The sequence below is a fragment of the Schistocerca americana genome, chromosome 2 (genome assembly GCF_021461395.2).
Source record: "Schistocerca americana isolate TAMUIC-IGC-003095 chromosome 2, iqSchAmer2.1, whole genome shotgun sequence".
In the NCBI taxonomy this organism is placed as follows: domain Eukaryota; kingdom Metazoa; phylum Arthropoda; class Insecta; order Orthoptera; family Acrididae; genus Schistocerca; species Schistocerca americana.
In genome coordinates, this window is record NC_060120.1 from 129,400,702 (window position 1) to 129,426,258 (window position 25,557).

General features: G+C 44.4%; 1 protein-coding gene across 5 annotated transcripts in view; it reads left to right on the top strand.

The window, feature by feature from the left end:
- Positions 1 to 1,419: 1,419 nt before the first annotated feature.
- Positions 1,420 to 25,557, top strand: part of LOC124596504 (phospholipid transfer protein C2CD2L) — a 575,969-nt gene continuing 551,831 nt past the window's right edge. For all 5 annotated transcript variants that reach the window (XM_047135664.1, XM_047135662.1, XM_047135663.1 and 2 more), the window contains exon 1: positions 1,420 to 2,104. In XM_047135664.1, coding sequence (XP_046991620.1) covers positions 1,517 to 2,104 — 588 coding nt within the window. In that variant the 5' untranslated portion in view covers positions 1,420 to 1,516. The remainder of the gene's footprint in view (positions 2,105 to 25,557) is intronic.

Sequence of the window (25,557 nt, forward strand, 5' to 3'; positions counted from 1 at the left end):
CAGCCGTTATACGAATTTTACACTCAGTTTCCGTGTTTGAGTTATTTAATTTACTTTCTCTTTCGGACTTTTCGGTTATCATATCAATTTTTGGTTGGTTTTTAAAATTTAATATCAGAGGCTGCCCTTTAAATTTATGTATATATAAATGAAACATCACCTTTTAACACGTTTCTGAAATATATATGATCAAAGTTGTAAAGATTGTTTTGGAACACCCTGTATTTTCCTTACTTCTTTATTGAGATAATGAGAAGCCGCCTACAATTGGCGATCGTATACACCGCGACGTTGCCCCACTCGCGAGACAACTGAATAATTTAAATATCATTTGCCTTCTACTGATTGAGCTGTATTAAAACAGTCTTAATTTACGATCATATTCCTTACTACAAACGCGTACTATGTTTCAACATGAACGTCCCTATAATGCGCTTTCACAAATTCCTGTAACTCTCGTTTGTAGTTTATATCTACTGGTCGGTAGGTAGCGCGCACCCGCTGGCGTTGCCAGCACTACAACGCGTCTACAGAATGTATGTGCCCGGGAAAATAATACGATTTGACCCAGATGTCCGGCGATTTTCAAGTTTTTGTCTGGGGTTAGTAATTTAAGTGTTGGTAGGCATACCTGGCATATTTAGCTTTCATGATTATTGTAAGTGGTACATTAATGTACATCCAGTGGATATTAATAAATAATAAGACGCCCATTTTAAGTTAAATGATATTTATTGGTTTAGATAGTAAGCTGTTTGCCGCTCTTATTCTTTTGTTAAAATGTGTTTGAAATACATTGCAACCCATATTGCTACATAATTATTAAAAAAAAGATTGAATCTGTTGAAGTAATATATTCGCTGATTTCTGAAGTCATTTTATCCAATATAAAATGGTACTCCATTAAGGGGGGGGGGGGCTATAGCGAACCCCCCCCCCCCCCCCCGCCCCTTACCGCCGCCCCTGGTGGTGTAGCAGTTTTAATGGCCAGTAGTGTAGAAAGTCATTTTGCAGACTGCAAAGAGAAACGTCTAATTACACCAATGAAATAAACTGAAATGCTTGCAGACGAATGATAAAAATCGATTACTGCATATAGCTGTTAATTTATTTATTCTTTTTTTATTTATTATTGCATTCAAAGAGGAGGCGGGCTACTGCTAAATGCGCCACCCTGTACATTAATTTGCAGAGGGATGTTGTTGTAGTAGAATGTACCGAGGAGAGCACGAATAGAGCTTTATTTTGCCGGTGACACGGTTGCACGCTCGTGGAAGTGACAGCGTCAGGCAGGCGAGCACGTGTGCACCAACTGTCAGCCGGCGAGCGAGTTGGCCCGTCGGCCGCGGGCGGCGCTGCGGTGGCGCGGCGCGGCTCGGCGGCGCGCGCCTCGGCGCGGCTTGGCACACGGCCGCCAGCCCGCCCGCCGCCGCCACCGCTGCCGAAACTCGATCTCGCCCCGCCGCCCCGGGAGGCGTCTATTTTCAACGCGCGCCCCGCTCGCCTATTAATAGACATGGCTGATCTCATTCTCGAGCCAATTTGGAACTGGCTGTCGCAGCTATGGGGCAGTATGGCCGACCTCGCGGACAGAATCGACGACCTGATCTGTAGCTTCGAAGGCGGCGGCGATACGACCATGGATACGGTGGCGATGCTCATGTTCGGCTGGATGATCTTCGGCCTGTGCGTGCTGGCTATCGGCAGGTACGTGTACGGCCGCTTCCTGAGCGCGCCGGCCGGCGCCGCGGCCGATAAGCCGGCGGCCGCCGTCTCCGCCGCAGCTTCCGCCGTCGCCGCGAGCGACGAAGCCAAGGAAGCGCACCCCAAGCCGGTGGTGGTGCCGCCGCGCGCCGCCGCCGTCCCGCCCACGCCGCCCGTCCGCAAGAGGCTGTCCACGAAGAAGGGCTCTGGAGCCGCGTCCGCCGGCCCGCTGCGGCCCTCCGTCGCTCCGCCGCCCATCGCCACCGGGCCCGACAGTGAGTGTGTGCAGTGGGTGAACGACATCTTCTACTGGCTCTACACCGACCTCGTCATCGTCAACGAAATCCTCAACGTCTGGATCCACTCGCTCAACGAGTTCTGTAAGAAGTCCGTCGCCGAGGTGAGTAGGCCTACCGCCTTCCGCTCAAGGTTGTCCCAGCGGCTCGCGTCAGCTGAGCGGCTTTGCAATGCACCATACATGTGTAGCCGGGCGGTGTTCCATATGTCTGTAGCTGGGAGCGTTCCGTATGCGTTGTTTCTCGTGTGTGTGTGTGTGTATATGTGTACGCGTGCGTGTGCGTGCACATCTCTTGCGTGCGTTAGCGCGCCTGTATGTGTGTGTGTGTGTGTGTGTGTGTGTGTGTGTGTGTGTGTGTGTGTGTGCAGTAAATACCATCTATACCCTCTACTAATATGTAGAGGGGAAGCGTTGTTAGCAAAGATCTCGAAAAGTACTTGATCGATTTACATCAAATTCTCACACTATACTCATAAACATCTGGGCGGACATAAGCTACATATTTTTGTAAACAACAGTGTACAGGTTTCTGCCAAAACCGACTGCGAAACAGAAAGAGTTGTAGTGTGCTGTGAAAATGTGCTATTGCAGTTTCTGACAGTTTTAACTCGATAGAAGGGCATTTAAAGCATGAGACAAATTCTTTTCCCCATGTATATATTGTATCTCCGTATACATAAAAATAAACAAATATTGGATACACAACAATGTGCTGTTATGCATTCTTCCTCGCAGTCGCTTTTATTAGCAGTCCTGTATATTGGGAAAGTCGTATTTATCGTTGACTGACGTATGATTAGAGTGCTACAAACTCATACGAATCGTCTGAATACCGTGCTGATTAAGACTATGCGAAATAATGTTGTTGAAGCTACTATTCTCACATGTTTGGCAGGTGGACGGGCCTCGCTCATACCCATTATAGCAAGGAACCCCACCGACATACCTATTCATTTTAAGCGAATCAAAGTTAGTCATTCACATACGTTGTAATTTATTTACGATTAGTGTGTTTATCGCATAGTCAACTGTATGTTGGCCTTATATCACGATCTCGTAGTTCGACAAAGCAGTTTATACTCTTACCACACAGTATGCAAAAAAGAAAAATGTATATTCTGAAGTTTCGTAATTGCGTGCAAAGCTTTTAAAAAACTGAAACAATGAAACCCAAAAACGAAAATAAAGAAGTCTTTTTCATTCATATTTTGTATCATTTATTATAATTTCGAGTTCCACTTTCAAAATGGGCGAAGTCGCAATGAGGAGCCAAAATTTTCGTCCTGACACAGTTCCAAGGGATACCAGGTTCGCTAGCATGGAATAGAACATTACCTCAAAGTTCTGCATGACTAAGCGTAGACGGTGTAGGGTCTCTGGAATTGAGGAGAAGGTAGCTTTCGCAACGAGCAGGCCAGTGTCGTTTCCTTTCTGTTTTGTTGTAATCATAACATCAATTGTCCTGAATGAAGGCTACAGTAATTAAACTTCATTGGATTTCAGATCCACCTGTTTTGCAAACTAACGCTTTTTTGTGTACACCCACTTGCAAAGTCGGGTTTTTTATACAACCAACTTCTTGTTTATATAAGCCCATATCAGACAGACCTGAAATCCAACAGTTTTGACTGCAAACATGGCTACTAAAAGTGCTTCAAACCCAAATGAGGATTTAACCTCCTAAATAATGTTGAGAATAGTGCGAAGCATCCTCAAATAGGACAGAAGCAGGTATATTACAGTAGTGGATACACATTTTTCTGATATTTAGTGGTAACCCAGTTCCATTGCTCTAAAAGCTGAATGTTTTGTATTAATACACATGAACTGTATTTCATCAACACTGTCTGACTAATTTCATTCTGCAGTGGTTTACTTCTTAACTGAAATTGTTTCCATACGCAGTTTGAGCCAATTGGTCGGTGTTTATGTATGTCTAGAAAGGTATCAGTCTTCTCCATATAAACAGTATTTTCATTTCGGTTTTTATCGACACTGTAGTGATAATTACGGGTCTAGTGCAGCAGGGGATACAACCCGTCGGCTTTGGACAAGGACGTCACAAGCCGCCAGAGAGCACTTTACCATTTTCGCTTTTGGTGTTATGTTTCAGTTTAGTTTTTTTACTGATTGCTTAATAAAGTGGATCTGTTTATTCTATCTCGTGAGATTTTTTTTTAAAAAAGTCAAAAAACACTTATCAGCCACTGAAGGGAGCTACAACACTTAGAAGAATCGCTTCTCGATTGGCCACTTGTGACGTCATTGTCCAAAGCCGACGGGTTGTATCCCCTGCTGCACTAGTCCCATAATTACTAAACATCTGCCATGAGAAGCGTGATCCAGACGAAATGGGGCAAATATGACAACGCAAAATACACAACTGGCCGCTATGGTGTTTACAATCGCTATTGCTTCTTCCGCTTCGGGCTGTACGATCATCTCCGACTACATTTCCTATATGACGTACATTTAACCTCGAACTGAACCAGCAAGTGGCTCAGTCATGATAGCTGTGTTTTAAATGGCGAGTAAACAAATAATCAGGGGATGAATGATGTGGCCTGTCCTTCATTCAGCTTTGTGTACTCACGAACGGTTCTGTAGTTCTTATTACGTAATATGTAAACAATCGTCTCATCAGTGATACAGGACATAATACGTTCCATAGGGGGCGCACGTACGAAACAAAACAGTACTCGTGCCCGCATGTGCTAAAGCGAACCAGTTGGGAGTATGGTTAAAGAACAACTGAGTTCAGAGAGCTGACGTTCTTGCCGTGTGGGGATAGATTGTGAACCTTAAGGATAACGAAATTCTGGAATGGTCTGGGGCGTAATATGTCCAGGCCGTATTTTCTCTTTACTCTTCCGTTATTTCTACAGAAGGAATAGTTCAGTCTACGAAATATGCTTATTTTCATAGTATTTACTTTTCCTGAGCACAAAATAACTCTGCCTGTTTCCTTCCACCCTTTCCCCAAATTTCCCCGAAAAACAGACAGGTGCAGTGAAGCCGCTACCGTTAGGCATATGCTGCTCTGGCTCTGTATCTATATCTGTCCCCCGCAAGCCATCTTACGGTGTCCACTGGGGGATAAATAATACTCTTTATTTTCTGTTCACTTGTACATAGTGCTGCAAAGGGTTGTGGGCACAAGATTACTGAAAATAATCGAATCAGTGTCGAGCCAGGTATTCAGTAAAATGCTGTCTTACCAACGAACGGTGATCAGATTGCTGAAGACTATCGAATTTATTCATCTTTATAAGTAGTACATCAATCATGAAACAGAATACTTCCATGCCCAACAGAGCCGGGCAGTTATTCTTAAGAAAGTATCAACTATGCAACTAGGCTCATTGCTGGCTGGTTGACTACTTGTAAATTTGCTAAAAGTGCGCTTACAGTGACCGCAGCCTGCGTCGTGTGCCGATGTTGGTAACGATTCGCTTGTTGAACGACGGGAACGGAATACGACGAATCACGAGTCGGCTATCGATAGCCAGTCAGAACGCTTGCTCATAATTTCCTATGGTTCGTAAAGAAACTTAGCTGGTATTTTATTGTTATGTTAACTGTAACCACATCGTCGGAAATTTCGGCAAACTCGGAAATAAGGCATACAAGAAGGTCATTGCAATGACGAATGTATATCTCTAGCTACGCTAAACATCAGTGTATAATGGCAATCGTATTTTCGTGTCGAGATTCGTTGGCTTCGCCAACTCACAAATCAGATTGTCGCAACCTAGCCCTCAGGAATCGCAACAGGTCAGTCTGTCAGTACATGTAGTAGTTTTTTTTTTTCAGTCAACAGGGAAACACGAAAATCAGTAACCAACCTCAAAAATCACAATAACCAGATCAGCAAAAGTTATTCAGGAGCTCTCCAAAACGAAAACTAATATAATCAATTCGCATCTTCTGCCAAAAGAAATCATCTGACTCAGCGAGCCTCACTGGCTACTGTACACTACCACCCTATTGGCTAAGATCATTGTAAACTGATTGCCAACAACGCCAGAGCAGCCGAAACCGTAGATTTTGTCAAGTTAATTGAGCATGCTTTTAATAAACTTTACATATTCGGACACATTCCTTCCGAATCACCACAGGCAAGTGGATCTTTTATAAAAATATACCGTACATTTTGCGTTCCATCATCGAGCTTTCAGAAGAATTTACGCAGGATTTAGCATGTCACTGTCCACGTTTCTACTACTTTTGATCACTTTAGTACTTGATCCGTTAACTTTAATCAAATGTATCTAATGCGAGAGTTGGAACTTCAATAGTGGCAACTATTTATTTATAGCTCGTACAAAATAGATACGTGTTTCACAGTTTTACTGACCTTCAAAGTAGTCACCAGAATTGTGTATACCACGCTGCCAGCGATGTGGAAGTCGTAGGATACTCTTAGCAGTGCCAGTTGTGTTGACAGTTCGAGCGACGCGGTCTATTGCCCGACGAATTTGTAGCAGTTCTGAAGCGAATGCCCTGAAGTGTTTCCTTCAGTTTAGAAATCGAGCTGAACTCACGAGGGCTTAAGTCAGGGGAGTGTGGTAGGTGGTATAGCACTTAGCACCCGCTTCAGTCAAACAAATCAGTAACAGCTTGCACTGTCCGTGCTTGAGCATTGTGCTGCAAAATGATGGTCAAGTCCTGCAGAAAGTGACATCACTTCTGTCTCTAAGTTGGTCGTAGTTTGTGTTCCAAAAATGAACAGCAGAGAGACAGAAGTGATGACACTTTCTGCAGAACCCGACCATCATTTTGCAGGACAATGCTCAAGCGCGTACAGTGCAAGCTGTTACAGATTTGTTTGACTGATGGGGTTGCTAAGTGCTAGACGACCTACTGCACTCCCCTGACTTAAGCCCTCGTGAGTTCAACTCGATTTCTAAACTGAAGGAAATACTTCACGGTATTTGCTTCAGAACGGCTAGAAATTCGCCGGGCAATAGGCCGCGCCGCTCGAACTGTCAACACAACTGGCACTGCGAAGAGTATCCTACGACTTCCACATCGCTGGCAGCGTGGTATACACAATTCTGGTGACTACTTTGAAGGTCAGGAAAACTGTGAAACACGTATCTATTTTGTACGAGTTGTAAATAAATAGTTGCCACTATTAAACTTATAATCCTTGTACTTAGTCCGTTCTTAATTTTGGTTCTCAACAGTTCGATAGTGGAAACATCACGCAAAGATCAAAGACCTTTCTAGCCAAACTCAGCGATTACGAAGTTATTAATGTTATTTTAGTTGATTGGTTTTCTTATTATGAGTCAGTCACGCAACATTGTGCGAAAGATATGCTTTCGCCCTTTGAATGTTATTTCCTTCTGGATACACTATTGCAGTTTCGGCTTTATAGCCTTTGTCAGTTGATTCATTATTGTTCTTTCAAAATTAGTTACATTGACACGAACATCTCATTACTAATTTAAGCATACAAGGACACCTAGTCATGTCAGTGTCACTTTTATGGTATATTAGAATACGAAACGAATGTACTATTTGGGTGGCAACAGTTTTTGGACCTGGTGACAAACAGTTGACAATGTACATGGTACTTTCTCTTGGTACTCTAATGTACCAAATTTGCCGCATTTAGGTGACTGTCCGTACACCGTCAAATAAGGAATATGATGTTTTTAACCTTTACTATGACATGCAGTGTAACTAATTTCGAAAAGACAACGATGAATCACTTGACAATGGCCACAAATCGGAAACTGCTATAGTGTATCCACAAGAATATAAAATATGGCAGATGGTGAAAGGATTACCGTTTAGACAGTTCGTTTGATTGTTTGCTACAAATTGTAAGTACAAACATGTAAGTGTAAGCTTCCGCGGCCGTTGGCACTGTCTATAAAATTCTTCTGGGCCGTTGACCGCAATGTCAATATATAAAACTGTCCGACCCCCCCCCCCCCCCCCCCCCCCGGCCGCTGTTGCAGGTGGCTGAAATGTCGGACAATGTGATATATTGACAATGCGGTCAACGGAATTTTTTTGCCACGTTTAAACATGTTCCCACCTTCATGTTCTAAACATGAAACTTGATGCAAATGGATAACTCCTAGATGTGTCTCTTCCGTATGCACAAAACAATCTAGTCAAATATAATAATATGGTAAGGTATCTAAGCTCGTGAGTAATAAATGTCATAGGATGACCAGATGTTGATGTGCAGCAAATAAAGCAATGTGAATTATTGTATGCCTTGCTGGATGTGGGAGGACCATAAACTCAGCGCTGTCCTTACTATTTGCGTTATAGCTGACAGTCACTGACACACATCTGGGGCGAAGACACATCTTTGCTTACTGCGCTGGGACAGTTTATGGCTGTTATATTATCAGGAAATGAGTTCAATTTAGTACCTTATAAAATTTCACGGGTTTGGAAGTGATACTAAAATACGGTGAACACATATACGAAATAACTCTCTAGATTCAAGGTGGACTTTGGCATGCACTTCAGGTCCTTTGACAGCTGGATGACGAATATTGGTTGTTTGCATCACATAAAGGAATGATATTAGCTTAAGTTTGTAGGCGAGTTTGTCACAGGAACAGTGATCTTACCTGAACGCAAGAAATTTCGTCTGTGATAAGAAAATTATTAAGTGACCTTTCGAGAAATATTTTTACTTCTGCCTAAATAACTTCTTGCCAAATAATAATAGCTAATTCACGCAAAGTAATGGGGGGACAGCACTCGGGTGACGGAATTTTAAGGATTTCTCCCCCACTTTTTATCAGGTAGATTGTAGAGACATTTCCTGGGGAGCTATTCTGCCGTCAAGAGTTGCACGATTATCCGCAGAGAGCAACGTACTTGGGAGGCCACGGTTCCGAGAAAGCTGCAACCTTCCCCTCCCGCATTCCTGCCTAACGTCCTTTGTGGAGATTTGCTTTTGTTCCTCTCAGCTGCGGCTGCTTGAATGGATCTGGGACATACTGGGGACTGACCTGTCCCGAGAATTAGTCGGAAAACGCCACATGTGCGCAGGCGCTGTACTGCGAAGGCTGGACAATGAGGCGCAACTTTTGATAATGGTACTTACTCATTATTATATAATGACTGGTAAAAGCGAGGGGGAACTACTGTATATTGACTTAGGAGACTGATATTTGTGAATGTCCGTTTTAACTCTATAATAGAATGTAAATCCACCAATTAAGATTAACTCTGAAAGTCAAACTATTTGCTCCATATGAAACTATCGTTGCAGGGACCTTTTCAAGTCACAGACATCTATGATGTATATATGCAGACTGAAGCGGCGAATGAAAATTCTTACCAAGGCCGAGATTAGAGTGTGACGGGAATACCAAGTGGGGTGAGGCGTGAATGGGAATTTGCATTGAGGAGGGATCGTGGTGGGGTGGTCCGTGGTGTTGTGCAAAGACATTGTGCCAGGGTGGCGTAGTGGGTGTCGCATGTGATAATGAGCCCGAGACCCGGGTTCGAATCCCATCCTTGGTACCAATTTTCGTGTGTTACTTCAGTCTGCATATGTATATCATTTGCTGTATACTTTGAGATGTTTAGCTTTCGTCTTTCTAGTAAACCCGTCATTCGAAAAATGTAAATCTGTGGCCACAGACAAGGTTTATTTGAAAACCACTGTGCTTTCCTAAACAACGTGAAGCTGAAGATACTATGTCCTTGTCTTCCTCCAGCCTGACCACAGACTAAGCCTACAAGTCATAGGGTGACCTATATGTCTTATCGTGAAACACAAGTCGCTATACAGTTTGGCAGTTTCACAAACACAATACACTGACACGGGAGAAAGTCCTATTTACATAAAATTTCCGAATTTTGCGGTGCGGAACTGAGCAAAAAAGGCATAGAGAATACCACAAATAAGCCAGGAGGGCTAGTCCCGCAACGTATGCAGATAGGAGATGAGACAGTGGCGGAAGTAAAGTTGTGAGGGCAGGTCGTGAGCTGGGTTGCCAGGTGTTCGGTCTTTCGCCGAACTGTTCGGTATTTCAGCCCCGTGTTCGGTGCTATGGAGGGGTTCGGTATTTTTAGAGTTCCACTCATTTTTAGAATTCCATTCATGTAACGAATTTATTTATTGATTTACAAAATCATCAAAATAATTATGGTGTTTCAATGAAGCAATGCCTGTGTGGAAATAATCTTCAGTCACAGGAATAATTTATGGTCTGACGGTAGAAACAAACTGAGTGTCGATATGGTAGAGGCAGAATTGTGCATTCGTTGTAATTTGAAGTTTGCAACATGCAATTAGTTTTACCAAAAAATTAAAAGAATGAAAAATTTGTTGAAAGCTGTAACAAGCAATAATAAATAATAATGTAGTGTTTACTAAGCGTTTCATTGTGTTCACCCTCAACTCAACAGATCCTTTCGTCAGGCAACGGTCGGTAAATTTGTCGGTTTACTCTGGCAACCTCAGTCGTGAGTCGGGTCTGGAGAGCTTTATAAAATGTATGTATGTGGTTCAGTCAGTAGAGCATTTACCACGAAAGGCAAAGGTTGCAGGTTAGGGGCATGGTCCAGCACACTGTTTCAATTCTCCAGGCATTTTCAGTATAAATGTATATAACAAACCGAAACTCATCTTTGCAAATGAAGCATATCTTGGAGGTGGAAGAATCTGCCCGTCAAGTATGGTGGAGCACGAGACTTATGTCAGTATCGTGTAGTAAATCCCAAATATCTTCTGTGTCTCGTTGTGAAGTGAAGAAACGTGACAGTTGATAGACCACTGGGACGGTTGTCTTAGCAGTGCAACCTCCGTGATGCTGTTCTGCAGAAACATGCTCCTCCTGGCACCATGTTTTAAGCTCTGTCATTCTTTTATTCTAAACAACATTACGTTGCAAAAATTAACCAGTAATGCAACACGACGTTCCATCGGTCGATAAGAGAAAGATTAGTGCACACCGTGCGATTTGTACTATTCCCAACGTTTATTCACAATACGTTTGAGTGACATAGAACAACAAACGACCTGGACACTGTTTATATCTTTGGTAGTCTCCTACATAAGAGACACATTAGTTGAATCCGTAGTTCAGATTGCAGGTGGAAGTGCTGGTTTCCCTAACCACAGGCAGTGAGTGGCGTTTCTGTGGTTGTGGGATGATAAAGGGATACCACGTCTTGCCTACAGAAGTAGTATGGTGTTCTGACAAACCTTTCAGTTTCTGACAGCTTCGCTGTGGCTGAAAATATGTATGCATGGGTGAATGGAAATGGCTATTACAGCGATGCTTATGCCTGGCACTAAAATAACCCTCGGTGGAATGAAGAAAGAACACTCACAGAAGAATATAACCAATAATTTGAAAATTTTTTCACTTCGAGAACAAAGCGAGATTTCTGCGTCTGCAAATATTTAAAAAAAAATTAAAGCTGAGTTCGGTAGAGAAATACGAAACTAAAATTTTCATGGCAAATAACTTGATTTATGTCTGGGGACGTAAATTTATTTCTCGCCATCTTTACACGTGAGGTGTTAGAATGTGATAAAATATTGGAAGAAAGCAGAGTTTCCATATCGTTTTGCACGACACCAACAAGTATGGTTTTTCTTCCTTTCTGGGCTCTCTAGTATCTAGTTAGTTTTAACCAGGAAGTTGATTTCCTCTTTAGCTCCATCTGGCCTAGATGCTAACACATTAAACGTGAATCATCTAGCGCCTACGGATAGGCAGATAGCATCTGGTAATCCATTTGCTCCTTTGAAGCCGAGTCAAAGACAGTGACACTTCACATCATGCAGTTTAATTTGCTGTGAGAGAACAACTCTTTTTCCGGTAGCAGTCATTAACGACGAAAACACAGCTTTCAGTAAAGTTGCTCAAGACGAGGAGTAATTGCTCCTAACGACCGAGTGAAACGTTTCTAACTGCGTCGTTCAGAATCCACATGATCACAACAAATTGCACGAAAACCCTCATGTCTACGATGGCACGCAGTGGGCGTAATGTAGACACAAATAATTTTATTTTACACCCTTCCAGAAGGATTACAACTTCCATACCGTTTAATTATGAAAAGAGTTGACACTCCATTGCTCCACGAACACACAATTATTTTTGATTTCACATAGAGAAGTATTCGTGTTTGCGCTTAAATCCGGTGACGTGAATGGCGAAAATAAAGCATAGTGGCGTAAATTGGGACTGTCAAACTGCAAGGCGCCTAAACGCTTTAGCTGTAAATATCTCCTCATAACGATACAGTAAGCATGTTGTTGAGGAATGAGACTGCGATACGTTCCAGAGACCAAGTTCACGGATCGAGGTAAGCGGACGCGTTGATAGTAAACTAAAATGTCGTTGGACGAGTTTTCAGCTAGACTGGCAGTTTAAACCTAAAATCTTGGCACTAGATTCAGAGCGGTACTATTTTGATTCGCGGCCTTTAACTGCAGACAGACGAGTCCGGACGCTAGTAACAACCAGTACATACAGTACAAATCTTATCCATTGTTTGCTTTCAACGGAAAGCGTGATGCCTTACTGATTATTTTACTATGTATAATTGAAAAGAATAATTACCACAGTTGTTTCCTGTTTTTCCCACCCCAAGAAATTTCTCCGGAAACAGTGTCGTAAAATGAAGCCAAGACAGAAGTATTATTTTCCTGTAGACCTGAAGTTAAGGCTGCAAAAGACTGTGATGAATTAAGCAATATCGTAGTCTAACAAAAACTACAATTTACTGTACTGTATACTTTTTCTACATCACACACAGTCAAGGCAGGATATAAATTAAATTTGCGCCCCAATTGAGAATCACGACCTCATCTCATGAACCGAACGAGGCTATGTAGCTTTAGTCCTAACATTCCAGAAGTGTTTAGAATGGCATTCATTTTTCGATTTCTCACGAGTTGGTCGTGTCTCATGTCGGAATTTCCCACAAGTGACAGTAGCTATTCTCAAGCACTCTCAAACGAGTGCATATAGGTTTATGTCAATTTTTGAATAACTGTCTCGACATTTCCTTTCCAGTCAACCCTTTTTATTGCCTACAAATCATAGACGCTGAGGCTGCCCTAACCCGCCTGGAGTTATCAATCCAACTTACATGCACCTAGGTGCGATCTCTACACTTATGCATTGTAACCAGAGTTTGATTTGGAGTGTATTTTATTTTATGCATATCCCGTTTTAGACTATGCTTGAAATTTGTTGTGCAACATCTATGTTTTCGTTACACTTCTGTAAGAAAACATTTTTCGGACAAAATATAAGGATACTGAATTAATGATAAGTAATGTTGGTTGATTTTGATATCTGTATTGGTCTGAAATATAATCTTCATTATTCTATCTGTTAGTATTAATGTTTTGGTAGCCATTTGATTCGATCAGATGTTTTTTGCTCTTAACTCACACATTTTTGGTCCAAGTTTTATCATAGGTTTTCATTGCTGAAAATACAGTAAAAGAATAATGTAGAAAGAATTTAGTCATTTACTACTTTTTTCACATGTGTATCTGTAGTTTCCCGAACTGATAAATGTATTTTTACGTTACAGAGCCATTTATAGAACACGAACATAAAATTAGTTACTGACTGTTACTATTTCTTAAATTTTTTATTATATATTTGTGCCTCAGGTCATGCAAATAATGAAATTACCGTTTCAGATTATTACCATGTCATCTTCAGATGATCTGTTGCGAGTGAGAGAGAGAGAGAGAGAGAGAGAGAGAGAGAGAGAGAGGTAGGATACTGTGATACTAAACTACAAATCGAACCAACTTCTGCGTAAAGTTTCTGAAGATGCATCAGCGTAGTTGGAAGACAACGAAACAAGTAATGTCTATATAAAACTAAACTTACAACGAGTAATTTTTGTATAAAACTAAACGTATTTAAATACGTTACACAGTTAACTCGTCAAGCGAAGAGGCCAAGAGCTGACTTCAGTGGAAGCCTCTCCTCGCTCGGACTAGGCACTCGGAGTAGTGATGAACGGAAACACGGCCGCAGTTGAAGAGCTCGCGAAATAAAACACTTGTATTGACATAGACGAAACAGCTACTGTTCCGAATATTAGTGTTGGTTCACACAGTGTTGTACATGAAGTGCTGCGATTCGGTAGTGTCCGAAACATGGTTGACTGCTGAATTGGGCGATTGTCTCGCTGATGCCTGTAAGGAACTCGTGCGTCGTTTTCAGGTCGAAGATAATGGATATCTCAACAGAACTGCTACAGGAGATGACCCTGTGTACTCTGCCATCAGCCTGAAACGAGAATATCGGCTAACGAATGGCGCCGTAACACAGAGTTCCGCAGGAGAAGTTGGGCTCACGCTCTTTTGGGATGTTTAAAGGGGTGATTTTAGAGGACTGCATGGAAAGTGACAGTGACCAGTAACTGATACTCAGATTTGCTACCGAATCATCTTCGCCGTACAAACAGCAGTAAAAGAATTATGAAATATTAGAAAATTCGCGTTAACTCTAGCTATGACTAGAGACTACATAATGACGCAGATTAATCTATAGCGGGGAATATGACTCCTTGCAGATACTGACAATGTAAATTAATTACGGCCATTTTAAAAGCCCACTCGTTCTTAGTTTCTGGTGGAACACAGTCATCTTAATACAAAGCTATTTGTATGCTCTGGAGTATTAAAAAAAATCAGTGTTAAAATATTATATCATATACCACATGGCATTCCATGCCATTCAGAAATTGTCAGTTTTGGAACTGACGGTTTTAACAAGACTTCAGACTAGTTACAGATACATAGCGTGTGGTGTATTAGACCTTATGTGGAACGGCAGTTATGAGGCGAGAATTCAGTGATCATTTTAAATACGGCAAACGATGAACATGCCGCCTTATCTGTTAATTCAGAAATTATCTTTTATTGCAAAAATTCAAAATAATTAATTTCCTGATCAGCCGTGCGCCACCAGTTAGGGCAGGCGAACATAATATTATTTCTTTCGTTTATAGTGCGTATACCACATTTTATAATTTCTGACTTTACAATGCTCGTACCCCGTACTGCCCGTTCAGCTGTTGCTACAACACGGGATATGCCATTTGTCTCGAACACTCACTCCTAATAACGTTCTTAAGTTTGGACGGCTCAAAGAGCGCTGGGGGGTAAGCGTTTCAGAAGCCATGAAAAGGTGAAAACCGCGGTGCGCTTGTGGCTGCATTCAGAACCAAAGCCGGCCGCGGTGGCCGTGCGGTTCGAGGCGCTCCAGTCCGGAGCCGCGCTGCTGCTACGGTGGCAGGTTCGAATCCTGCCTCGGGCATGGGTGTGTGTGATGTCCTTAGGTTAGTTAGGTTTAAGTAGTTTTAAGTTCTAGGGGACTGATGACCACAGCAGTTGAGTCCCATAGTGCTCAGAGCCATTTGAACCATTCAGAACCAAAAGAGTCCCTCTCACGATGTATACATGCACTACCGAAGCTGTGGAATGCGTGCATTAAACGTCATGGGCATTACGTCGTAAATGAAACACACTCTAAGGCCAAAATAAAATTGCACACCTCGACGGAATTTTCGGAATGGGACGGAAATTGGTAGACGTGATGTGCGTGTACAGATAAAGAAATTATTACAATGTTACAAAAGTGGGATGAGTTTTTGAAGAGAAAGAGCTTCACAAACTGAGCAAGTTTATAACGGGTTGGTCACCTCTGGCCCTTATGCAAGCAGCTATTTGGCTTCGCATTGATTGAAAGAGTTGTTGAATATCCTCCTCAGGGATATAGTGCCAAATTCTGTCTAATTGTCTCGTTGGATGGTCAAAATCCCGAGGTGGTTGGAGAGCTCTGGCCATACTGCTCCAAACGTTCTCAATTGGGGAGAAACCCGGCGACGTTGTTGGCTAAGCTAGCGTTCGACAAGCGCGAAGACAAGCAGTAGAATCTCTCACCGTGTGCGGGCGGGCGTTATCTTGCGGAAATGTTAGCCCAGAATGGCTTACCATGAAGGGCAACGAAACAGGGCATACAATATCGTCGACGTACCGCTGTTCTCTGTGGTTGCCTCGATTGGCAATCAAAGGGACCCTACTATCAAAAGAAATAGCACTCCAGGTAACCGCTACTGGTTGTCGGATCGTATTGCGGGCTACGGTCAGTTTGGTATACCACCACTGTTCACGGCGTCTCCAGACGCACCTTTTGTGGTCGTTGAAGCTCAGTTCGAAGCGGGACTCACCACCGAAGACAGTTCTACTACAGTGAACGGGATTCCACGCCGAAGACGTGTCTGGAGACGCCTGTACAGTGGTGAGGTACAATGCTGTCTGTCGCCCGACATACCACCCGACAACCAGGAGTGATGGTCTGGTGTACCATTTCGTTTCACTGCAGGGTCCCTTAGGTTGTCATCTGCGGCACCCACACAGCACAGCCTTACGTCCTGTTTTGTTGCATTTCCTCACAAGCCATCCTGCCTTACACTTCAGCAAGATAATGTTCGGCCGCACACGGTAAGAGATTCTACCGTTTATATTCGTGCTTGTCAAACCCTTTCCCTTCCTTGGCCGGCAAGGTCGCCGGATCTCTGCCCAGTTGAGAACGTTTGGAGCTTTACGGGCAGGGCTCTCCAACCACCTCGGGATTTTGACGACCCAACGCGCCAGTTAGACAGAATTTGGCACGATATCCCTCGGACGAGATCCAACAACTCTGTCAATCTATACCAAGCCGAAGAACTACTTGCATAAGGGTCAGAGATGGACCAACGCGTTCTTGATTTGCTTAGTTTGTGAAACTCATTCTTTCGAAGAAATCACCCAGTTTTTCTGAAACCATAATCGTTTGTTTGTCTGCACATGTACATCGCAGCTAGCGATTTCCGTCCCATTCAGATAATTTCTTCGTTTCCAGAATGAGATTTTCACTCTGCAGCGGAGTGTGCGCTGATATGAAACTTCCTGGCAGATTGAAACTGTGTGCCCGACCGAGACTCGAACTCGGGACCTTTGCCTTTCGCGGGCAAGTGCTCTACCAACTGAGCTACCGAAGCACGACTCACGCCCGGTACTCACAGCCTTACTTCTGCCAGTACCTCGTCTCCTACCTTCCAAACTTTACAGAAGCTCTCCTGCGAACCTTGCAGAACTAGCACTCCTGAAAGAAAGGATATTGCGGAGACATGGCTTAGCCACAGCCTAGGGGATGTTTCCAGAATGAGATTTTCACTCTGCAGCGGAGTGTGCGCTGATATGAAACTTCCTGGCAGATTAAAACTGTGTGCCCGACCGAGACTCGAACTCGGGACCTTTGCCTCTTCGTTGTATGTCTTTTTTTAGTGTTATGTGCAGTTTATCTATATTACCTCGAGGTTTTCGTAAGCAACCTCGTATAGTGGAAAAAAGGCATTTAATGCGTTGCATCGATTTTATTAGCCCTGTTTGACTCCTGTAAGACGAGAGGCGAATGCGGCTCCTTGTCCCCCACGCAGGTGCACCGGCCGTGACTGTGGCGTGGGACAAGAAACGCCTCCCTTCTCTGGCTCTGCGCAGCGTCGCGCAGCGCTTGGCTGACTGCTCGCCTTGAAACAGCACCACGACGCGAAGTTCCTGTGCCGGGTCGCCTGGCGTGGGCGTTCGCAGCGGCGATTAGTCAGTCCCCTCTCCGGAAGAAAGTCAGCGCCGCGGCTTCTCAGTACGTCTCACTGATACACACCTGCTGCTCTAGCTGCTGATAGGGCACGGTAGGCGAGCTATCTCTAACGGAATATTTCTTTGCGGAGTTGTCTTCCGTAGTCACTCCTTACAGCTGCATACATACTCGGCAAGCGACTGTGCGATCCATGACGGAAGGCACTTCGTGCCAATAATAGTGATGCCGGTCTTGACCAGTTCTCCCATGCAGCAGAAGGGAAGAGAGGTTACCCGGGTAGTGATGAAGAGCCACCTCGAAAAATCAAGCTGCGACCATGAAAGTCGGCCGCGCGGTTAGAGGCGCCATGTCATTGATTGCGCGGCCTCTCCCGCCGGAGGTTCGAGTCCTCCCTCGGGCGTGGGTGGGTGCGTGTGTTGTTCTTAGCATAAGTTAGTTTAAGTAGTGTGTAAGTCTAGGAACCTATGACCTCAGCAGTTTGGTCCCTTAGGAATTCACACACACACATGAAAGTCGTCTTGCTGGGGCTGGAGGCTCCTGTTTACATTTTTTACGTGTTCTGTATCGTGTGCGGCTAGTTTCAGAAATATATATGACTGAATATATACAGTTTATTTTAAACTCCTGCAGGTTACTTACTTTACTGCTTTAGCAGGAATTAACGACGACATTCCGAAATTTATTTTGCGGAGAAATCTAAAGTATAATTTCAGATCAACCGGACTTTGACTGTATGATTGTACTGTAGGAGTGTGTGAATAGTACACAGAAACGTGTACACCACCTACAACATAATTATTCGAGATAATTCTGTACTAGAGGGCCTTTCCGCATGCAGTTAAATTATCACAATTCCACGGCCACGTAGTAATTCTACAGTGGTACACACCAATACACACAACTAGCAACTTCATACTAACAACAGTAAGGACAATACAGTGTTTGCGAATTACATTTGGGTTCTTAAATACAACTTTCTACAAATCTTAATGTATTTATTTTTTCTGAAAAACCAAACAGGTTTCGATATCGATATCAATGTCTCGTCTCCCGTTAGCCTCAATTTCTCCCTGGGGAAAAAAAAAATGAACTTTGTATAAAGTTTTTGTAGAAAATTTAGATCCACAAACAGGAAGTGACACGTAGACGCCGAAACATCTTTGGATAAATAGAAAATGTTTTCCAGTAGGCGTAGTGACAAAACACAAATTTCGAGATAATGGAACTTGATGGTTTTACTCCTTCCTGCGTCATACTTTTCCCAATGATAGATGACTTGGGGGAGACAAAGTCTGCATATTGTTTTGTTTGGAAAGTAGGAGGGCAGTAAAATGAAAACTGAACACCCGCCACAACGGAACCATGTAATGGGTCCGTTCAAAGGTAATCACTACACGATTTAAGATATTTATACCATTGGGAGACGTGACAATGAATTCCTGTTTCGTAGAACAATGTCGGCCGCTGACGGATCCACAATCGCACTCACCCTTGCACTTCCTCGTCCAGCTGAAACCGACATCCATCCAGGTCTTTCTTAAGGTCACTAAAGATGTGAAAATCACGCGGTGAAAGATCCGGCCAGTACGGAGGTTTTGCCGTGTTTCCCAACCAAATCGCCGGAGCGTAGCCTTCGTCCGATTGGCAGTGTGGAGGCGGGCATTATCGAGCAACAGACAGGCCGAGGGCAAAAGGCAAAGCCAGCAGCCGAAACATCCCACATCTTCCCCGCCAAAGAAATCCAAAGCTGTTCATACAAGTTCCGATAAGGTCACGATCACCTCCATCGACTGCAGGGGCCCTCTGCCGTCAAGTTCCTCGAGCGTGGAACGACAATCAATGCGCAGCCCTATGAAGACATGGCCGAGCGGTTCTAGGCGCTACAGTCTGGAACTACACGACCGCTACGGTCGCAGGTTCGAATCCTGTCTCGGGCGTGGATGTTTGTGATGTCCTTAGGTTAGTTAGGTTTAAGTAGTTCTAAGCTCTGGGGGACTGATGACCTCAGAAGTTAAGTCCCATAGTGCTCAGAGCCATTTGAACCATTTGAACCCTATGAAGGCACTTTGCAGAAACTGCGACGCGCCGTAAAATCAAAACGCCCACGAATGCTGTCGGACGAAGCATTCCGTCCTCATACTGCCAATCGGATGATTCAGCGAGTTCGCTGTAAAATAGTGCAAGGTCCTCAATATGGCCAGAATCTTTCACCGTGTGATTTTCGCATCTTTGGCGATCTGAAGAAAGACCTGCGTAGACGTCGGTTTCGGCCGAACGAGGAAGTGCAAGGGTTGGTGTAGGTGTGGGTGTGGATCCGTCAACAGCCTACTGCATCCAATGGAACAGCAATAGACGGTCTCGTCTTCCGATGGGATGAACGTCTTAAGGGGGGTAGGACGTCAAACGGGTCGACTTGGAGCAGGAGAGGCATCACAGGACATTTTAATTTCCAGTATCTATACTTTCACAAATAAATTCATAAGACTTTGTCAGCATCACCAGGAAGATTCAGGATTCACACTCATTTCAGTGGAAGTTCGAAAACATTACAAAATATTTTCTTTTTACGTGTGAAATTTCATCATTTTTTCACTTACTAATGGCTGCCTTTGTTGCTATGGGTACACTTTTCTTCATAAGTTAGAGAGATTCTTCGAAGAATTTTGCACAGCATACATACCATACTTACAGGTGTATGAAACACGAGTAATGGTAACTGTCTATCCTACTCAGTTCTCAGATGGAGGGAGAGAAAAACTACATGCTTCGGTGCCTGCCTTAATCGCTCTTATCTTATTGCCGCGGCCCATGTACGCGATATACGGTCGAGACAACACTTGTCTCAGCCTTCCTCGAATTTCTGTTTAAATTTACACAACAACCTTTAGCGAGAACGTCGCTTAGATTCTTATTGAACTTCCTTGAGCACTTCCACTGCAGCTGTGCTGTGCATTTGTCTTGAACCCTAGCAACGCTCCTCTGAATGCGTTCGTTGTCTTAAGACATCCTTCCTGGTAAGAACTGGAAACGATGACTTTAAGAAAACTGTCCAATAGGTAACTATTTTATTTTTTCGTCGTCAACAAACTACGAGGGTAATCCCAAAAGTAAGGTTCAAATGACTCTGAGCACTATGGGACTTAACTGCTGTGGTTATCAGTCCCCTAGAACTTAGAACTACTTAAACCTAACTAACCTAAGGACATTACACACATCCATGCCCGAGGTAGGATTCGAACCTGCGACCGTAATGGCCGCGCGGTTCCAGACTGTAGCGCCTAGAACCACTCGGCCACTCAGGCCGGCCCAAAAGTAAGGCCTCCTATTTTTTTATAGGTACATAGACCTGTTTATTACATTAGTTTACAGCTTGAACATTTAGCAATTTTTCGACATAATCACCATTTCTGTCGATGCATTTTTGTAGACGCTGTGGCAGTTTATGTAAGCCCATGTCATACCAGCTCGCCGCCATGCTGCGAAGAAGGATGCCGCCACTGGCGTGGTCTCAGGTGTAAAGTGGTATGCCCAGGTTTTGTCACCCGTGACAATTGCGTCCAGAAAGTTGTCCTGTTCGGCTGCAAGGCAATGAAGAAATGCGCGGGAAGCATCAACTCGTTGCCGCATGTGGTCCTCAGTCAGCATGCATGGCACCCGTCTTGCACACACCTTCCGGTAGTTCAATATTTCCGTTAAAACTCTGTGAGCGGTGATTCGGGAAACCCCAGGCGCCAACGTGCAGGGATCATCCAGGGTGATCCGCCGATCTTCACGCTTTGCTCAACCTTCAACACTGCCTCCTCAGAAATTGACGGTTTCCCGCTCCTTTGTTCGTCGTGAATTTCGGTCCGACCAGCTGCAAACTCTCTACTCCACTTACGAACATTTTTGACATCCATGCACGACTCAACATACACTTTGGTCAATTGGCGATGGGTCTTAGTCGGCGCGGTGCCCTTTGCGTTCAGAAAACGAATAACTGTGCGCAATTCGCACTTGGCGGTAACATCGAACGGCTGCCAAGAAAAGACTGAGCGCCTCAGCGCGGCGTGCGCAAGTTTACACACAGCGCGTGAAGTACTCCTCATAACAAAGTGACCAGTTGCCACACAGAGTTCTGTACTTATAAAAAAAATAGGAGACCTTACTTTTGGGATTACCCTCGTATTTTGTTTTTACATCGTCGACAGACTAGCGTCGCTTCGTTGTAGCTAATGAAGCAGCTTTTATGTAATTTTAAATTTTTTCAGCGTTCCCTTTAGATTCGTATCTTTCTTCCTTTCTCATAGGCTGTGCAGATTTTTCGTGGTTTCTTAACCATCATTTCTGAGGAATATTAGCAAAGGACGCAGTCGATGATCGACGTTGTAAATGATAAAATTAATCCTTCATTATACAAAAATGGTTAATATCAAAGAACTTAAGACGGTCGTATCCACTACGCACATAATAGATGGACATTAACTGGTAACAGTAAGAGAAGCTACGTCGCCTGCACGCCCTGCGTTCCGAACAGTTTGAGACGAAAGTCGCCGTCCTTCGGTTGCGGCTGCGGTCAGTCCCACGTAACCCAGGTCAAGTGGACGTCTCAACTACTTGACTTGCATCGTGCCTCCCTCGACACCACATTTTATACTTCGCAGCAGCGTTGCGAAAACGCAAGACATCATACTCTCCCAGTATGATTTGACGAAGTTTTTTTTATTTTTTTTATTTTCTAGTTTTTCAGAACAAAGTGTTAATAGTGCCGTCAGTTTCTGTGGTGAAATTTACGATACACATAACAAAGAAGTGTCGCAAGCGGTATATTTGGGGTATACTGTTTCTTTCGACCTCTTAATAAGCTTCACTGTTACCGTGGTTTCGTTAGAATACAATACATGAAGAAATATAAGCTAAAAACATGCTTTTCATTGTTGTACTTTGAATACACGTGTATGGAAAAAGAAATATACACTACTAGCCATTAAAATTGCTACACCAAGAAGAAATGCAGATGATAAACGGGTATTCGTTGGACAAATATACTAGAACTGACATGTGATTACATTTTCACGCAGTTTGGGTGCATAGATCCTGACAAATCACTACCCAGAACAACCACCTCTAGCCGTAATAACGGCCCTGATACTTCAAACGGTTCAAATGGCTCTGAGCACTATGGGACTTAACACCTGTGGTCATCAGTCCCCTAGAACAACTCAGAACTACTGAAAACTAACTAACCTAAGGACATCACACACATCCATGCCCGAGGCAGGATTCGAACCTGCGACCGTAGCGGTCACGCGGTTCCAGACTGAAGCGCCTAGAATCGCACGGCCACACCGGCCGGCGCCTTGATACTCCTGGGCATTGAGTCACAGTGCTTGGATGGCGTGTACAGGTACAGCTGCCCATGCAACTTCAACACGATACCACAGTTCATCAGGAGCAGTGACTAGCGTATTGTGACGAGCCAGTTGCTCCGCCACCATTGACCAGACGTTTTCAGTTGGTGAGAGATCTGGAGAATGTGCTGGCCAGGGCAGCAGTCAAACATTTTCTGTGTCCAGGAAGGCCCGTACAGCACCTACAACATGCGGTCGTTCATTATCCTGCTGAAATGTAGGGTTTCGCCGGGATCGAATGAAGGGTAGAGCCACGGGTCGAAACACATCTGAAATGTAACGTCCACTGTTCAAAGTGCCGTCAATGCCAACAAGAGGTGACCAAGACGTGTAACCGATGGCATACCATACCATCACGCCGGGTGATACGCCAGTATGGCGATGACGAATACAAGCTTCCAATGTGCGTTCACCGCGATGTCGCCAAATGCGGATGCCACCATCATGATGCTGTAAACAAAACCTGAATTCATCCGAAAAAATGGCGTTTTGCCATTCGTGCACCCAGGTTCGTCGTTGAGTACACCATCGCAGGCGCTCCTGTCTGTAATGCAGTGTCAAGGGTAACCGCAGCCATGGTCTCCGAGCTGATAGTCCATGCTGCTGCATAGGTCGTCGAACTGTTCGTGCAGATGGTTGTTGTCTTGCAAACGTCCCCATGTGTTGACTCAGGGATCGAGACGTGGCTGGACGCTCCGTTACAGCAATGCGGATAAGATGCCTGTCATCTCGACTGCTAGTGATACGAGGCCGTTGGGATCCAGCACGGCGTTCCGTATTACCCTCCTGAACCCACGATTCCATATTCTGCTAAGTGTCATTGGATCTCGACCAACGCGAGCAGCAATATCGCTATACGATAAACCGCAATCGCGATAGGCTACAATCCGACCTTCATCAAAGTCGGAAATGTGACTGTACGCATTTCTCTTCCTTACACGAGGCATCACAACAAGTTTCACCAGGCAACGCCGGTCAACTGCTGTTTGTGTATGAGAAATCGGTTGGAAACTTTCCTCATGTCAGCACTTATAGGTGTCGCCACCGTTGCCAACCTTATTGAATGCTGTGAAAAGCTCTCTGACTGATTTGTGACGGATCGTGCGGATTGACGAAACGGTTGGCTGGGCGCTGCAGTGCGGTTTCGAGCCGTCGCCACCGCGCAGAGGTCGCGGTCGGCAGCTGTGTCCGGCCGGCGGTTCGACGACCGCAGCTGCGGTGCTGGGGTGCGGGGGCGGGCCAGGCGGCGGCGGCTGTGCCAGAGGCCCGGCACGCTGCGGGGCTGGTCCCGTCTTTTCGAGGTTCCGTCCGTCCTAGTTACACTGTAAGAGCAGTAAGAGAAAATTTAGTTACCGCTCCTGCTCCTGTTCTTCTCCTTCTATTAAAAGGTTAAGCCTTGTCTCTGCAGTCATATGTTCCTCTCAACAGTCCTCTTCATGTTCTTGTTTGAAGATCTTCCTATCTTATTGATATGGCAACGGCCATTCCACAGTGGATACACCGGTTCCAGTGAGATCACCGAAGTTAAGCGCTGACCGGCGCTTGGATGGTTGACCATCCAGGCCGCCATGCGCTGTTGCCATTTTTCGGGGTGCACTCAGCCTCGTGATGCCAATTGAGGAGCTACTCGACCGAATAGTAGCGGCTCCGGTGAAAGAAAACCATCATAACGACTGGGAGAGCGGTGTGCTGACCACACGCCTCTCCTATCCGCATCCTCAACTGAGGATGAGACGGCGGTCGGATGGTCCCGATGGGCCACTTGTGGCCTGAAGACGGAGTGATGCCTTATTGATCCAATTTTTTTAAAAATTGGATGTTCTCGGTTGTCCCCTCGTTTTCTTCACTACGATCTTGCCTTCGAAAATGATTTGCAGAAGAACATCGTGGCCTAACTAAGTATCCAACGAGTTTTGTTTTGCATTAGGCTACAACGTTCAGTAGCACTTTCTTTTCTCCTATTTCCTGTAAAACCATATTTTTTTCTGACAGTCCGGCTAGCTTTTGTAATTGCTACTCCAGAACCACCTTTTCGCCGTTTAGAGGCTAGCTTTCTCCTGCTTTGCTAATGTCCGCCGGCCGCTGTGGCCGAGGTTCTAGCCGCTTCAGTCCGGAACCGCACTGCTGCTACGGTCGCAGGTTAGAATCCGGTCTTGGGCACGGATGTGTGTGATGTCCTTAGGTTAGTGAGGTTTACGTAGTTCTAAGTCTAAGTGACTGATGACCTTAGATGTTAAGTCCCATAGTGCTTAGAGCCATTTGATTTTTTTACTAATGTCCAGATTCCACATCCATACGTCAGGACATTCCACACAAATGTCTTTACAAGTATTTTCTCGACGTGGAAACTGATGTGCATATTCAATACAAGGTTCTTATTTTAGAAGGCGCTCTTGGCCGTTGTTAGTCCACTCTTCATTTCCTTGAGGAATCTATCGCTTTTCTCCACAGTACCAACAAGATAGTGAAATTCGGTTGCTTCCTCGAGTTGTCCGCTGCCTACCTTAATGTCAGTCCAACGAGTCTAACCTCCAACTCCTCTCGT